Genomic DNA, 15,217 nt, shown 5'->3' with positions numbered 1-15,217 from the left:
AGTGTGACAGTAGAGATGCACAATCATGGCAATACATTCAGAATTGATCATTCTTAAGGGCTTGTTTCAGATTTTGTTTTACTAACAAGCTACAGAATATTTTAAAACAAGTAATGTGCGAAACCTGCAATAACAAAAGCATTACTCAAAGTCTTTATTTATGCCCTGCTATAACCCTTCGCCATTATACAAATCCAATGTTTGCCAATCAGGTCAATTTAACAGTGAAAACTTAACTTCCTTGTCTACTTTAAACACCAGGTTGGCATCAGTGATCTTTTCCAGGTCAGGGGTGCATACGTAGAAAAATCTCCTGCATTCCTTGAGCCAGCACCATGTTTACAGTCATCTGTCCTCTACTTTTACATCCATCTTCAATCTTCTCTGGGGAATGCACAAGCCACCTTTTGTAGCTCTCTCTCAGTGTGCATTTACTGCCCGATGTAGGTCTGTCCTTCAGCATGTTGGGTTTATACAGCCTGCAGCAAAAGCTGCTATCAAAGGGTGTGAAAGTGCAGCTTGCTGGCTAGGACACAGCAAGCCAGCTTCATTCCACAGCTGAACGTTTAAAAAAACATAATAAATAATAAAAAAGTAAACATATTCCTCTATTTTTCCTCACACCTCCTAACGTCATTCTACACAGACAGGAACAATCTGGAAGATTCTGGAGGGATATTGTCCATTTGTCTCATTCGTATCCAACGGCAACATGAGCAACATCATGATGTTGTAATTAATAAATAGAAAGTATGAACTGTATAAACATTGACAGGAAAATGCAGATACTTTCTTTCCAAGTTTACTCATGAACAAAGAGGCATGTTGAACAGAGTTTGACTCAGGACAATAAATAAAACATTTCCAGTTCGAAAAAAAAGAAAGGAAAAAAAACTGGGGACGGCCAATCAGCCAGTTATTGTTTAATGACTTCATCAAGCTCACCTGTCCTCTTTGTTGATCTGGTCACCGAAGCCAACAGTGTCAACGATGGTTAGTTTGAGGTGGACGTTGCTTTCTTGCAGATCGTATGTTCGCGGTCGCAGATACACACCGTTCTGGTAATGACTCGCCTCTTCATTTTCAAACATGGTATTAAAGAGTGTGTTCATTAATGTTGACTTTCCAATACCAGTCTCCCCTGTGAATGAACGAGGCAGAGAGGCAACAGATGAAGTTAATCTAGTTTGTCATTTTTAAAAGAGGGTTTTTATTGAAGGAAAAAAAAAAAAAACAAGTGCGAGAAATATTTATTGCTTTCATGTGAACGCTGCTTGGAGGAAATTAAAGATCAAGGAAAGGACAGTAGGTACAAAATAATCTTTTCTGTGAATTAATAAATAATGCACAAACATAGTTTGGTACTCACCTACACACAGAATGTTGAAACAAAAACCCTGTGTGACCGATTTACTGACCAGTTGGTCAGGAAGGCTGTCAAATCCAACATGGCCGCCCAAGCTGAGACTCCGCTTCTCTTCATTCTGAGTGGCGTAAAATAAAACATTAAAAATTCTGGTCCAAGAAAGGGGGGGGAAACACACATGGCAAAGGCATTAGTCAGAGGTAGGAAGACACACTCACATTCCCATGCAAGTAAACATCAAAGGTCCTCTGTTCATTCTGCACATGTAAAACCCATCAGCTACATACATTGAGTTCAGTAATCAGCCCCTGCAGTGAGGATAAGCTTAAAGAATAATCCTTCACAAGATGAGGGACAGAAGATGTTTGAGAGGAGGGAAAAAAAACTTAAATGGGTGCAATTACCCCAACCCAACCCAAAAGGTCTTAACTCAATGATTTAACATGTATGAAGTATGGGAAATTAAAATGCCATGAGCTGGAGTAAAAGTATAGAATAATTTTATAATATAGTAATATTTATAATATAGTATTGAAATATGCAGGTTTAGTTAAAAAATACTACAAAGACAGTACACTGTCATCAATCTGCACTTTAGGCACACCATCTTGGAACTTGAGCACAAAGCTTAACAATAAACAGCAAACCGAAGAGGGTCAGAAAAATCTGCTCCAAGTTATTTCACCTTTGATTCTCATCTGAACTGAGGTTGAGAGATAATACTGCTGAGGAGAGGAGCCGATGAATGGAGCCACACAATCTGGCTCAGTCTAGATGGACTACATACTTTGAGGCTGATGTCACCCAACACAGGCAGTCTGAGACTACAGCTCAGCGAAAAGCAACCCAACTGTGCTGAGCAGAGCGGTCAAGACTCACTCTGAATATGCAGTAGATCAACGATTAACTTGACAGAAGAGCACGATAAAGGATGCTCCGTGTGTCATTTTTCAGAGGAAAAAGAAAAAAAAGGCTTTGTCAGGGTACATAGCTGGAGTAATCTGACATGAGCTAAGAGAGGCAATACGGTGCTGAGCTGCAGCATGTTGGGAGTAACGCAGACAGTCTATAAAATAAGAGTCTTGGATTCTGATACTTCAGCCTCAGTCACCTTTTCCCTTGTTCCTGAGCCTACACACCTACTGTGAGTCACTTTGGACAAAATCATTTGTGAACTGATACTTAAGGCAGTGTTAAGTTTACAGGGTTGAGAAAGAGAAAGATGAAGCTATTGTTCTTTTGATTTACTGTAAACTAAGACCTTGTTTAACAACATTAATGCTTCCCTGTGGTATTTAGCTTCCTGACTGAAGCTTGTAGAGATACTAGGATTCCCGAAGGAGGAGGGTGTGGGCTTCAGTATCATGTCTAAAAGGAAATTGGTGCAAGGACTCTAGATTCCTGAGTGGGATTTTAAATAGAGGAAGTAGAGAACTTACACAAGCTTTTATTCATACAGGAAATTATAAATGCTGGCATCATCTTTTTCCATCAACCGCCACATTTTTGCCCATACCATGTTTACCTGCGAAACTGAACAAAACACAGCTGTACTTAGCAAAGATTATGTGTTCAACCATTTTTGTTTCTTACTCTGAATGCACTAAACATCCCTAGAAGCTTACTTTGCCTGTTCAATATGCATTTGGCCTCGAAAGAACCATGCACCAAATTATGGAATCAAATTTATGCCTTAAAAAGCCGTTCAGAGTTCAATGACCTTCTACCCTCAGTTTCTGTTGGAAATTGCTCCAAACTAACCAAACCACAAAAGTAAAACTCTCCAATTCAGAAGAACAACAAGTATTCTGACTCACAAGATAATTCTGGGTTGGCCTCCTACACTGAACCCGATAAAGCAAGAAGTTCATAATGTGTACGAACGGGTGACACTGACATATCAGAGGCAGATGGGTTTGTGATTGAGGACCACCAAACTAAACATGCAGACTTAACCAACAGTTATCATTTAGAAGGCTGAAAAGAACTGCAGACATGAACACAAAGCTGTGATTTGACTGAGTGAATGTAAAAAAGTGTGTGGGATGGACTGGTGGCAGAAGTACTCAGATACTTTAAAGCTATACCAGTGGCAACACGGCTAAAATCCTCATCCATTCCTTCCTTCCTTACAATGTAGATTAAATGAAAGAATTTTAACTTTCTGACAGCATTACAGTTATTTAAATTATATGGGATTTATGTAAAATACTGTGACAGCATTGGCTGTTTAAGTTTTTAAAAACTAAAGGTTTTTTAAAAAGGGACTCAAAATGCTGAGTCAGCTCACTGAGCCATGCAATTAGTTAGGTTGCTCACGCTGATTTCATAGTTCATTATTCAGTCTTCTCCAGCTAATTAAAGTGCTTAAAACCGACTGAATTACATCAGCTGTGCATAATAAAGCTAAAAGAAAGAAGTCTGCCTCCATTGCTTCTGAATCAATTCACATTTCATGACCAGAAAGCAACAACATCAGCAAATGGAGGATGTTTATATATGAGATATATAACATATGAGATATTATAACATATGAGACCACGTAGTAAAAACTATGACGCTACTTTCTGTCCGCCCTCTGATGCTCATTCAAAGGAAAAGTAGAGCAGCAGTGGAAGGTATGAGAGGTATGAAAATCCTCTGGCTAACTGTCCCGGGGGTGAGGAGACAACACAGTTCCCAGGCCACTGTATCGCCAGGCCAACAGGAAATGGCTGCACTGAGGGGCCCAGGTGGCTCAAAGTGAAATGAGGCGCAAACAACACAGGCTAGTTGCACAATGCTAGTACAATGCTGCATGCTTGTGGTTAGCTGAGCAGTAAGAGAACTTTCTCATAAGACATTTTAAGGTGTAATGCACATGGAGTAAAATTCTGAAATGCTGATGGTATAGTATTTTAATTTAGCCGTTTTGAGTTGTGGTATCGTGCTTCCAGGCCCACTCTGTCTCACAGCAATGGTTTACTGGGACATCTAAATAGTAAAGAGCTACTGTTAATGTAAATCTGGAAAGACTCTTCTTAAATGTAAAATGACAGGTGCTGCATTAGGATTATATTAAGCGGTCAAATATCAAGGTTTTTCTTCACAAGTTTAGATTTTATAAATCAACTTGCTGCCCTTGCGGCAGCTGAGCAAGCCTCCAAGCTTTCAGACCAGCTTGGACATCGACTTTCTACAAGGCTCAATACATATGTGCAACAAACACTACGGCATAAACTAATTAAGATCTGTTTGATGCATCCATCAGAAAAACCCACAGAGATCCTGGAAATTGACCACGACTTGACCTGAGATTTTCTAATCAGCCTCTGCAAACCCCTCGGACTAGATTTCACTCCTCTTTCAGCTCCCTTCTCGTCCGCTGCTTCCATCCATTTGTGTTCGACTTGTGGTTCTAGCCTAGGTCTGCCTCACTGAGCCGCCACCTGACAGGCAGAGCAACATCCCTGACTGACACACACCGCTGCAGCTCATGCTTTTGTGTTATGTGTGTGCTGGAAAGAGAGAACACCCAGGTGATGCTAGAAACATTTACAGTAATTTAAGTTGCCCTTTGTGTAACACCAGTTTGTCTTTACTGTTGTGTAGTCACATTAAATGTTAATTAAATCAGCAGGTACACAGCATTTTAGATTTTTTAGTACTATTTTTATCTTTGATTACTTTTCATCTGTATAATTTAGAACATTCAGATTACAAGTTAAATGACAAGTCAACTGAGTAAACAAAGACAAATAATTTAAACCAATAAAAGGGCTGTTTTCTGCTTCTAAAATGTGAGCTTGTACTTTTCTTATTGATGAATTGGTGAAGGTAAGTACAATTAGAGAATATCTGACAGAGTTGCAACATGCACCCCAATATCGGCAAAACTGTCTTCAATCCATTTATGCTGTTTAAGAGTTACATGTTGGATATTCAGTTCATATTCCTGAACACAGTCTGATAAATAACTCATCATCATTGTATATTTATTATACCTTTACACGCAGACCATCAAAAATATTAATTGCATCCATATCGATAGGAGCACAGAACTGTTACAGATTTCTCTGTCACCCAAAAAAGTTTTTATTTTCCTGCAGCCATCCTGTTCTGCACTGACTCGTGGAGCCTCGGCACACATCTTAAAGAAAGTGTGTTACAAAATGCTGCAAAAATAACAATAGGACAAAATAGCTCAATTAAAGGGTAAATGTGCCCACATAATGCAACTAAGAACAGAATACTCCCCAAAGATACATTTTAAAATAGCTTAATTGGAGTACGACCTTAAAGGTAATCACTGAAAATTGAAAAATGACCGGTTCAATTACAAAGAACTTAAGAAAATTATAAAAATCAACTTGCTAAAAAACCAGGATAATTAAAAAAATAAAAAATGTTTGGTAATCAAGATTAGACCATAAAATATGAACATAAACTGACATTAGTACAAGATTAGGTTGTAACCTGCTTAAGCTAAACTAACACGGTCACATCTACTTACTAAAATAAAATGTCTGGGTATCAAACCAGTGAGAGATGTTTTATGATGGGAGAACGCTGTATACAATGCTGGTTTTTAAAGGATGAGTTATTGCAGTGTGTTGTGAGTCAAGAATTTGCGGATGTCATTTTTGTGGGCCTTTGGACACGCCATGCACTTGCATCAGCTTGATATTTGCTAAGAGTAGACCATGTGACATCCTCAACCTCAAAAACAAATCAACACCAACACTCAGTATGCTTTAGATGAGGAGACTGCTGACCAGTTCTTCCTGACCAACTACTGCCATGTAGACTTAAGAAAGTATTGCAGGATTTCCTTTTAAATGCCCTCATGTTGACATGAAGATGGACTGGCACACAACATTTTTATTATCTCTTTAATCTTCTGTTAAAATAATTCTGCAATACCGTAAAATCTGACCATGCCTACAGATTTTGACCATACACACTACCATTCTCTTGGAGCTACTGCTGCTGGCAGTCATGTTGTAACAATAAAAATATGGACTGTTTGCATGACGTGAGCCACCAGGAATCTACAGAGATCGAAACTAGTTTCATGCTGTTTATTATCTCATCAAATGCACTCTCTCTCCCTCTGGTCCCACAGTCATGCACATCAACTGTGCAACCACATTATTGCTCAGCCTCGTCATTCATCTATGCCCAAAAGGAAAGCAGAAAATAAAAATAAAAGAAAGCCAACAAGGGGAGGCAGCAACCATTTTATGAGACAGATGCACATCACACTTGGCTTCTGAAAACTGTGTCTTTCGTATTACTGAACTAAAATAATAATTAGGCCTGTCGCGATAAGCAATAAGTCAATTAATTGAACGATAAGAAAATAAGAGCACGATAAGTTTGCCGGCCGCGATAATTTTTATTAGTCCCCCCTTTACCATAAACTGTGTATGACAATAGGTTTCACTATGGCGTATTTCGACTCAACGCTCTGGTTTGTTGCGGAGTGATCTCTCTGGTGTCATACTTGACTGCAGCATGTTGCAGCACGAGCCGGTAAGCCGCATTTGTTTTGCAGGGCTGCCAACACGCAATGGCCGTGAGACTTGCGCATTTAAGTGGCTTCTCACGCTCTCGCGCTAAACCTCCGATTCTCATGCTGAAATATGTAAATAAGTCGAATGGAGAAATAATAGATGCAAGCACCTCCTCTTTTATCATTTCGCTGCTCCCCACATGTAAGCAGAACACACACATCTAGCTTACGACGTCAGTACAAAGCCCCCACTTCCTGGTCTACCGTAATAACCCCTGTAATCCGCAGGCACATTACGCAAATAGAGTCAGCCTATATACTAGTGTTGTGCGATGTGTCTAACTTTGTGTGTGCGATCCAGCAGCTCAGTGCGCGTGAGAGTGAGCGTGAGCGCAGAGGGAGGAGAAGAAGAGCTTATGAGGAACGAGAGTAGCAGAAGAAGAAAAGGTGTGAAGAGAAGAGACGGAGCGGTTAGGCAGAACAGTCAGGAAAAACAATAACGGTGCGTTATAATAAAGCCGTTTCTCAGCACAACCGCTGTTTCCTTTTTTTTATGGTGCTCCACGCCGTGAGCGGCGAGAGAAGAGAGTAATTGGGAGTTAACCCCGAAGCCAACTCCACTTCGGCCCTGGAGAGGACGGATCTCCCCCGTGTCCTCCGACTACTATCGGCGGATAAGAAGCGGGAATGGTTAACACTAGCGTATTTGACAAAATACACATTAAGAGCAATGCCGGCTAATCGAGAGGTTTGGGAGGATTCCCAGTGGGCTGCATTACTTTTGGGCCGGCGTCCCGGCTTATGTGAAAAAGGCGCTTTTATTTATTTAGTTTATTGATCTTTGAAAATGTGTACTTGCATTATTATTATTATATTAGTTGAGAATGGTCTCAAAATGACACATTAGAGCTTTGCGCAATATTATCGTTTATCGCGATAATTTCTGAGAAAATTTATCGTACAGCTAAATTGGTTATCGTGACAGGCCTAATAATAATAATAATGATAATGTGTATATTTCTATAAGCTATTCAAATCAGCCAGACGTGGTATCACTTGGCCTGGATCTAGTAGGCTTTAGGCATGTTACTGCTGTCAAACATGCTAAAAGCATTCCCTTTTCAAACTCTGTTCAAGAAATGCATGTCATGAAATGCCAACGGGAAAGGCAACATTAAGAAGGCGAGCACGATTTAATCACAGCCTGCTGCACAGTGAAAATAATGGGAGAGACTGATTGTATAGGTCATGCATAGAGGCCTATCACTTACATTCTGTATTGTTTCCCACTGTGCCAGGGAAGGGTAAGTTAAGTCAGGTCTGGGTTGACAAGCTGAAGATTAACTTGGGTTAAGTAATCAAATACACACCTTAAGGCTCAAGGAGCAGAATCTCAACAGCTATGTAGTTTAAGACTTTAACTGTGGGGAAAAACATGCTACTACACGCAGCCTTTTTAAAGCCTACAACTACAGTTAAAACAAATTAATAAAAATTTAAATGGTAGCACATTTTTAAATGATGACACTTTGAGTTGCAGAGCCGGAGTTATGCTGATGAATTCACTGGGTGCAACCAGGATCACACTTGTGAGGTCATGAAGCTGTCAGGAGTTTCCAATCCATCCTGTCTAACAGCTGCACAGTCTAAACTACAATTAACCATTTAACTTTTCTTATTTGATGTAAATCAGATTACAAAAAAATATGTTAAAATGATAAGATTCTGTCTGGAAATATCATTCTGGATTTCACATCTTTACCTGGAGAGATATTTTAGCCTATATGCACAACAATTCTGTGAAACTCTGACCTATTCTTTGGATCAATATTGACTCATTACCACAAAAGCTGCAGCTGGGCTGTCATTATCCATCTATGCTACTGGGGTTGACAGGCTTGCCTCAAGGCAGCTCTAGACTGCATGTTCTATAGCAGCAAACATGATGTCCAGAATCTGACCTAAACAGCAAGGAAGGCATATTACTGCTCATTCTAGGATATATTTTTTTAAGTCAACCAATGCTGGGTGAGTTGACAAAGCTCTTCTAAAACGGGAATACATAACACGAGGACAATGCATGCCATTTTAAAGTGCAAGCAATTCCTCACTCCTAAGCTTTTGCATTAAGCACTTTATTAAACTAATTTCATTTTATGCATGCAGAACTCAGGAGTGCCAACAGTCTTCAGGGTCAGTAAGCATTGTACATGCTAAATATGTTGCAGGGCATTTTATTACATAACCATTTATATTAACATCACCCTTTTATGCTACACACGCTGAGTGAAAACAGTTAAAGTGGTTGCGTAGTTGGCTGCATTGATCACTTCATGTGCATCCGACCTAAAAAGTCACCCCAGAGCTACAGTCTCCACTGAGTAGGATCGATGAGGACCCACAGTCTAACCAGCCACACGTCTCTATCAACAGCTGTACATAATTAACAGCGTTTCCTTTACACAAACATCCCAGCGAGCATGGCCGTTTGTTCAGTGTGGTCTCACTTAGTTCACAAAGTTAGACAGGAAGTCTGTGTTGCCGCCAACTCTGGCCTGTTTCACTGCATTCTCTGCATTTTTCTCACTAATCAGTCATCTCATTTTGTATTCAAAACAGGTATTTTATAATCACCAGTGTGTAATATCTTCTGGTACTTGCACCCCAGATTGGAAAGGAGCCTAAATCAAGGATGCCAAGTGTGCTGCACTGGATCCTTTTCTTTCTGTAAAGACGCGTTGCACCATTAAGTAGTAGGAGTGGCCCAAAGTGTGTTCTTAATCTCTTTATCCCTGCATCTCAATGCTGCTTACTGTCCAATTCAACTACCTTTTCAAGCATCGGCCAAAAAGTTAATCACCCTTTTTAAATCCCCTCCTGTGCATTTGCCACTGCAATCTAACAAAGTTTCCTATATGCTCATTATTACACAATAATATTGCAGTTTTCTTTAGGCTGTGTGGTCCCACCCGAACTCGCTCCTACTGGGTCATTCCTGTTTGAGAACATGTTTTGCTTGTTCCTACGAAAAATAGCATGATGCATTTCACCATAATCTGAACGTATACCACGCCTACTCTCACACTTTTTAGAAAAGTGTAGTCCGGGGTTGTCTGAGAGGCTGTTAAAACGACATACTCTTGAGTGATAATATACCAGTTTGGGTCAAAAAAAAGTGAATCAATGGTATAATTTTATATTCCTAAATAAGAGGTTTAAATAAAATGGTATGTTAACACAGTTGAGACTCATAATGGAAAAATTGCTATCTTGTAATGTATAGAGCTGATAAGTTATACAGCACATAAAAAATAAGCAGAGATCAGATCAGTTTTGAAGTACAATAACATTATAGTACCATTGTCAAGGATTACTATATCTCAGCAACACAGTACACTTGCAGACATTTAGGATAGCTTGTTTTCATAATGCTTGATGAATTTTGCAATACAAATATATTCAGCATTGTTTAAAATTTATATGAAAGGAATGTTTTCTTTTATTGACATTGAATGGTAGACTCAAACTGAACTCAAAACCTTGCAGTTGTGTCCAGCGTCTTAGTTTAACTTGCAATAAGTATTTCAAAAGTGCTCAGTTTAAATAGCATTTTGCAAATCTGTTATTAAATACCTAAACTAAATTTTGTTTTGCATGTAGTGACTGTATTTTTAAGCTATCAGAGCCTAACCTGGTAGTTTATCACAACATTGCAATATGGCTCAACTACAATAAATGCACCATATGTGGGCTTGAAATGTGTCTGTGGTGCACAACAGGCTCTTATAATAAAGAGAACAATTAATTACTGGTGCCATACGCTTCACCCATATGTCCAGTCACGCGTGCATGGGCAAAAACGCAATTAGATTAAAAAATATATGTATATGAGACTTGACATGATAAAACAAGTAAACAATGGATCCGTCGTTAATTTGTCTTAACAGGAGAAACCCAGTCACTACAACAGAAATCACTTCCACCAGATCGACAGAGCCCATAGTACAGGCTTCAAAAGCGGGGGAGGCTTAGCTACATACCCACACACGCCAGCTAACACAAGCACATATTCACGCACTTCTAATAATCACTAAGTGTTCCCATAGTTGCTACTGTTCTCAGTTCTACAATACAGGAGCAACTAAGGGGCTCCGTGGGATTTGCTTACCGAAAACACGTCAACGTCCGTAGCAGCCATGGTGTGGAATGATCTGTGACGGTGAGTTGAGCAGCAGACTAAGCAGAGGCGAAAGGGAGCAGCCCTCGTCTCTCCGTACTAGCCTGCTAAACTAGTAACTGAGGCGAGCTGACAGATATGGGAAGAGAGGGACACGAGGCGAAGAGCTGGTAGCTGAGCTGGGAGGTGGCTACTAGCTTGACGACAAGATGAATCCCTGCTACTTCGTTTACTCTTCGTAAGGCATGCTGCTTCGTTTCCGCTTTGGGTGGAAATCGGTAAAAGTCTAAAAGAGCCCTTTACTAATAATATATCCCGTATATTCAGACAAGAGTGATTCAGGCGATTGAACTTCATTTAAAAAACGTATGTGGTTAGGGTTAAGTACAGCGGAAGTATATGTTGTAAGGTATGCCGAATTAGAGTCCTTTCTGTACATGCGTGCTAACATTAGCTTCTCACACATTTTGCACATTTTAATTAGATTTTATTAGCTTCTTATTTTCTAATTATTATCATGTTAATTTACATTTCGATGATGATTTAAATTAAAGCTATATTTCTCAAAATAATAACAGATAACGTAAACGTTCTAGTTAAATTAGCACGTGAATTATCTTGAACTTAGTTAACGTCTTTGCTCGTAAGAGAAACCTTCCAATATGGCCACTTCTTCTCAGCAACTCCCATTCAGTTCAGGAATGTCACGCTGCACGCACTGCAAGCCAAGACAAGAGCGAACGACGACAGCCGGAGGCAGCCTAAATATGCGTCAGCGATGGAGTTGATAAAATAAATAATTATCGATTTAACGCACATATTGGATAAAAAGTAGGCCAATATTAATATTTTAATTAATTAATGAGGTCAGGTGATTTTACTAGAAGACGATTCAGCCAATCAGAGAACAAGTCATCATCTGAAACGTTCAATTATTGTGTGTAGTTTTATAACACTGGTGTTTTTGTGTTTTAATTCATGCAAAATAAAAATTGCACATTTTTTCACAGCTTTAACTGCTTCAGTGCTGCAACAAATTAAACAACAGTCCTAAAACATTTGAGTAATTGTGTATTTTGGGGGAATTACCAGTCGGGTTGTAAGGATGAAGTTATCAATATGAGACTCTCAGTGACAGAAACATGGTGAATATACTCAAACCACATATTTTACATTAGTTCTAATATTTATGCCCATACGTTTTACATAAATGTATGGGCATAATTATATTTGTAAAAGTCACAAAACCACCTGATGTGACGCCTATGCAAAGATAGACAGAAAAACAAGGAAGAAGAAATACTGATAAAACCTTTATTTGGCCAAATGCAATTTTTTCTAGTTATCAGTTAAGTGTGTGTTTGTGCCGTTGTGATTAAAGCCATATGATTGATCCTAAATAGAATAAACAATTGTTAATTAATTCAGTATCACTGGCTGTTTGCTTTTACTAATTTAGTTTTACTTTTTAGTTTAGTTTGACACTCAAAACGTAATAAACAGCGCAGACCCGCCTAACATGGTGAAAATATATAGATTTAGACTGTGTTTGTGGGTGATAGCAATTGGGATTCCTTTGTGTTGCTTTTGTTTCTTTAACTTCAGCTACTTTGCTTGCAGGAAAATATATGCATACATCATTCAAATCCACGTCTGTACAGTCCCCGGATAGAGACTCCTACCTGGTAAGGGGAGGGAGGAGTGTAGGGCAGCAACCAGGTAAAAACGACTGTATTGTCACCTGAACAAAGCAAAGGGGAACACAACGTTGCTGCTGGAAGTCAGTCATTTTTACTTTATTAACCACACTTTTAATGATGTCTCTGACGCAGGAATCTATCCTGTCTTTCTTGATAGCAGAGGGGGGCAAGGCGACGAAGTCCGACCTGGTTAATAAGTTCAAAGGTTCCGTAGACTGCGTCGATCCCGCGGAGAAAGAACGGAACAGAGAGCTGTTTAAGACTTTTGTCAACAGTGTGGCCGTCGTCAGAGAAATCGATGGTGTCCGGTATGTTGTCCTGAAGAAGGCTTATCAACATCTATTTGGAGGGTCTGAGAGCCACGTAGACAAAAGTGAAAATGAAGGAATCCCACTGACAGGTGAGCAGCGCCCACTTGAGCAGGACAAGACAGAAAGCTCCATAGATAAAGGAGGGAAAGGGCCGGGAGGGTCGGCTGTTTCTGAAGCTGAGGAAAATAAAATCACTGAAGATCCTGCAGAATTAATTTCTCCAATAATGCAGACATTGCGTAGGAGCAAGTATGCAGGTGTTCGAGTTAAAAGGATGGTGAACTTTGACATAAATAAAGAAGACCCACATAAAGATAAGTGCCCTATCAGAGGAGAACGAGTGTTATCAAATGAGGCAGACACCTTGCAGAGAAAACCATATGCCTTGCCTCTGAGAATGCCACCCAGCTCCACCAGGGTCGAGTTCCACAAACTGAAAGAAGACCCGGATCAACCTCCTCAAAGTCCAAAACTAGACTCCTTCAGGAACAAGAGAAGACTGCCATCAATGGAGGCACCTGCCAGCTGTGGCTCACCTCAGCTGAGGAGAGCAGTGAGGAGCACCAAGGTGTCAGAGGAGCCCAGAGATTCAAGGATTCCCTCCTTGGTTCCCCTGGAGCAGGCAGAGCATCAGTGGTTGGTCAAGTGTGCGGCCGGCCACTGGAGCCAGGTTTACGGCCTGCTGCTCAGAGACAACCTGCTGGCTGACAAAAAGGACTTCATTTCAGGGTTCACTGCTTTGCACTGGGCAGCTAAGCGTGGAAACACTGAAATGCTGGTGAAGATTATTGACATATCCAAGCAAGGAGGAACTAATGCTGACATTAATGTAAAAGCACATGGAGGATACACTCCTTTACACATTGCTGCATTGCATAACCAGGAGTACATCATGACCATGCTGGTGGGGGAGTATGGGGCCGATGTAAACGTAAGGGACAACTGTGGAAAGAAGGCCTACCACTATCTGCACAAAGGCATATCTAAGTCTGTAAGAGAGATGCTGGGAGAACACAAACCCCAACAACCTCAGGAAAGGGTCCTTCATGAGAGAGAAGAGATGGACTCGTTATCAGATCATTCTAAAGGCTTCCATTCAATAAGCCGGCTTTTCCAGCCAACCTTGATCGGCCACAAGAAGAAGCACAAGCAGAGGCCAGAACTGTACTCGCTGTACGATAACCCTGTTGATGAACAAGAAGATGGCGGCTTCAGACATAGGCTTGCATCAGATGTTTTTATGTGATGGTAAAACTATACTGACTTATATTTATTAGAGAATATTGAAAATTTAACAAGCATCCCTTTTATTTTTGCTATCAAATCTTTCCTTTCTGCTTCATTCATGCTTTACAGAGCAGATGACAAAGAAATTAGCTCCTTGTTATTTTATCGTGTAAAAGAATAATCAAGCAGCAAATGGAAGCTAAATCATGCTTAGGATTTGCAGTCCTTCAGAAGTTTGTTTAGGTCATCATTTTATTTTAAATTGACTTTACAGCGCATTGATGGTAAATTAATGTAACTTTCTGATTTTTTCATCCTTTTAAAGAACATTTTTCTCACATTTTTAAGTTTAATTTAAGACCGAAACCTCAAAAAGTTTATGTAAGATATGAAAGCAAATAAGTCACAGATTAACTGAGATCAAGACTCAACTTGTTATCGTCTGTGTTCTCACTGCTGAGTAAGAGATGAGCACAGGGAAAGGATTTCCAGAGGCAAAACTCCACTAAACGAGCAAAGATATGACTTGGGTGTGAATTCAATCCGTTGTGACAACAAATGATTAATTAAAGAATTTGCTGATTCACAGTGTCTTCATTGCTTCACAGATTAATCATAACAGAATAATGATCAAATAAGGTGAAGCTTGAAGAAAAATTAACTAATTAATCCTCTGAGAGGACACAAAACATGATTTTTCTGAAGCAAATTAAATCTTGTTCGAAACCAGTAAACGTTGTGTCTTTCATTAATGCGTTTGCAGGTGGTCAATAAATCATTAAAGTGCTTATCTGCATGCCATAACATCTCTGGAATATGGCTTGGATCCATCCTCTGGCTTGTTGAGACAGCTGTGATTCAGCTTCATAAGCAGCTGGCTGGGCTAGAGCGAGCCTGTGTGTGTGTGTCTGAAATTGTGCATTAATGGCATCACCAGCTCTT

The 15,217-nt window shown here is 39.8% G+C and overlaps 2 protein-coding genes across 4 annotated transcripts in view; one reads left to right on the top strand and one right to left on the bottom strand.

Moving 5' to 3' along the window:
• sept8a (septin 8a) overlaps positions 1 to 11,317 on the bottom strand; it is a 34,215-nt gene extending 22,898 nt beyond the window's left edge. For 2 of the 3 annotated variants that reach the window (XM_042008625.1, XM_042008626.1), the window contains exons 1-3: positions 11,029 to 11,317; positions 1,370 to 1,484; positions 946 to 1,141 (exon numbers count right to left, since the gene is read on the bottom strand). In XM_042008625.1, the coding sequence (XP_041864559.1) occupies positions 946 to 1,141; positions 1,370 to 1,484; positions 11,029 to 11,058 (341 nt within the window). In that variant the 5' untranslated portion in view covers positions 11,059 to 11,317. The remainder of the gene's footprint in view (positions 1 to 945; positions 1,142 to 1,369; positions 1,485 to 11,028) is intronic. The other variant, XM_042008627.1, reaches the window with a different exon arrangement.
• A 1,319-nt stretch (positions 11,318 to 12,636) lies between these two features.
• LOC121654465 (ankyrin repeat domain-containing protein SOWAHA-like) lies at positions 12,637 to 14,948 on the top strand. The gene has a single exon (XM_042008624.1). It carries the CDS (start codon positions 12,852 to 12,854, stop codon positions 14,292 to 14,294), a length of 1,443 nt encoding a protein of 480 aa, XP_041864558.1. The 5' UTR covers positions 12,637 to 12,851; the 3' UTR covers positions 14,295 to 14,948.
• Positions 14,949 to 15,217: the final 269 nt, after the last annotated feature.

Source organism: Melanotaenia boesemani, chromosome 15 (genome assembly GCF_017639745.1).
Source record: "Melanotaenia boesemani isolate fMelBoe1 chromosome 15, fMelBoe1.pri, whole genome shotgun sequence".
Classification (NCBI taxonomy): domain Eukaryota; kingdom Metazoa; phylum Chordata; class Actinopteri; order Atheriniformes; family Melanotaeniidae; genus Melanotaenia; species Melanotaenia boesemani.
The sequence above is the reverse complement of the archived record's forward strand: the minus strand, read 5'-3'. Positions and strand labels throughout refer to the sequence as shown.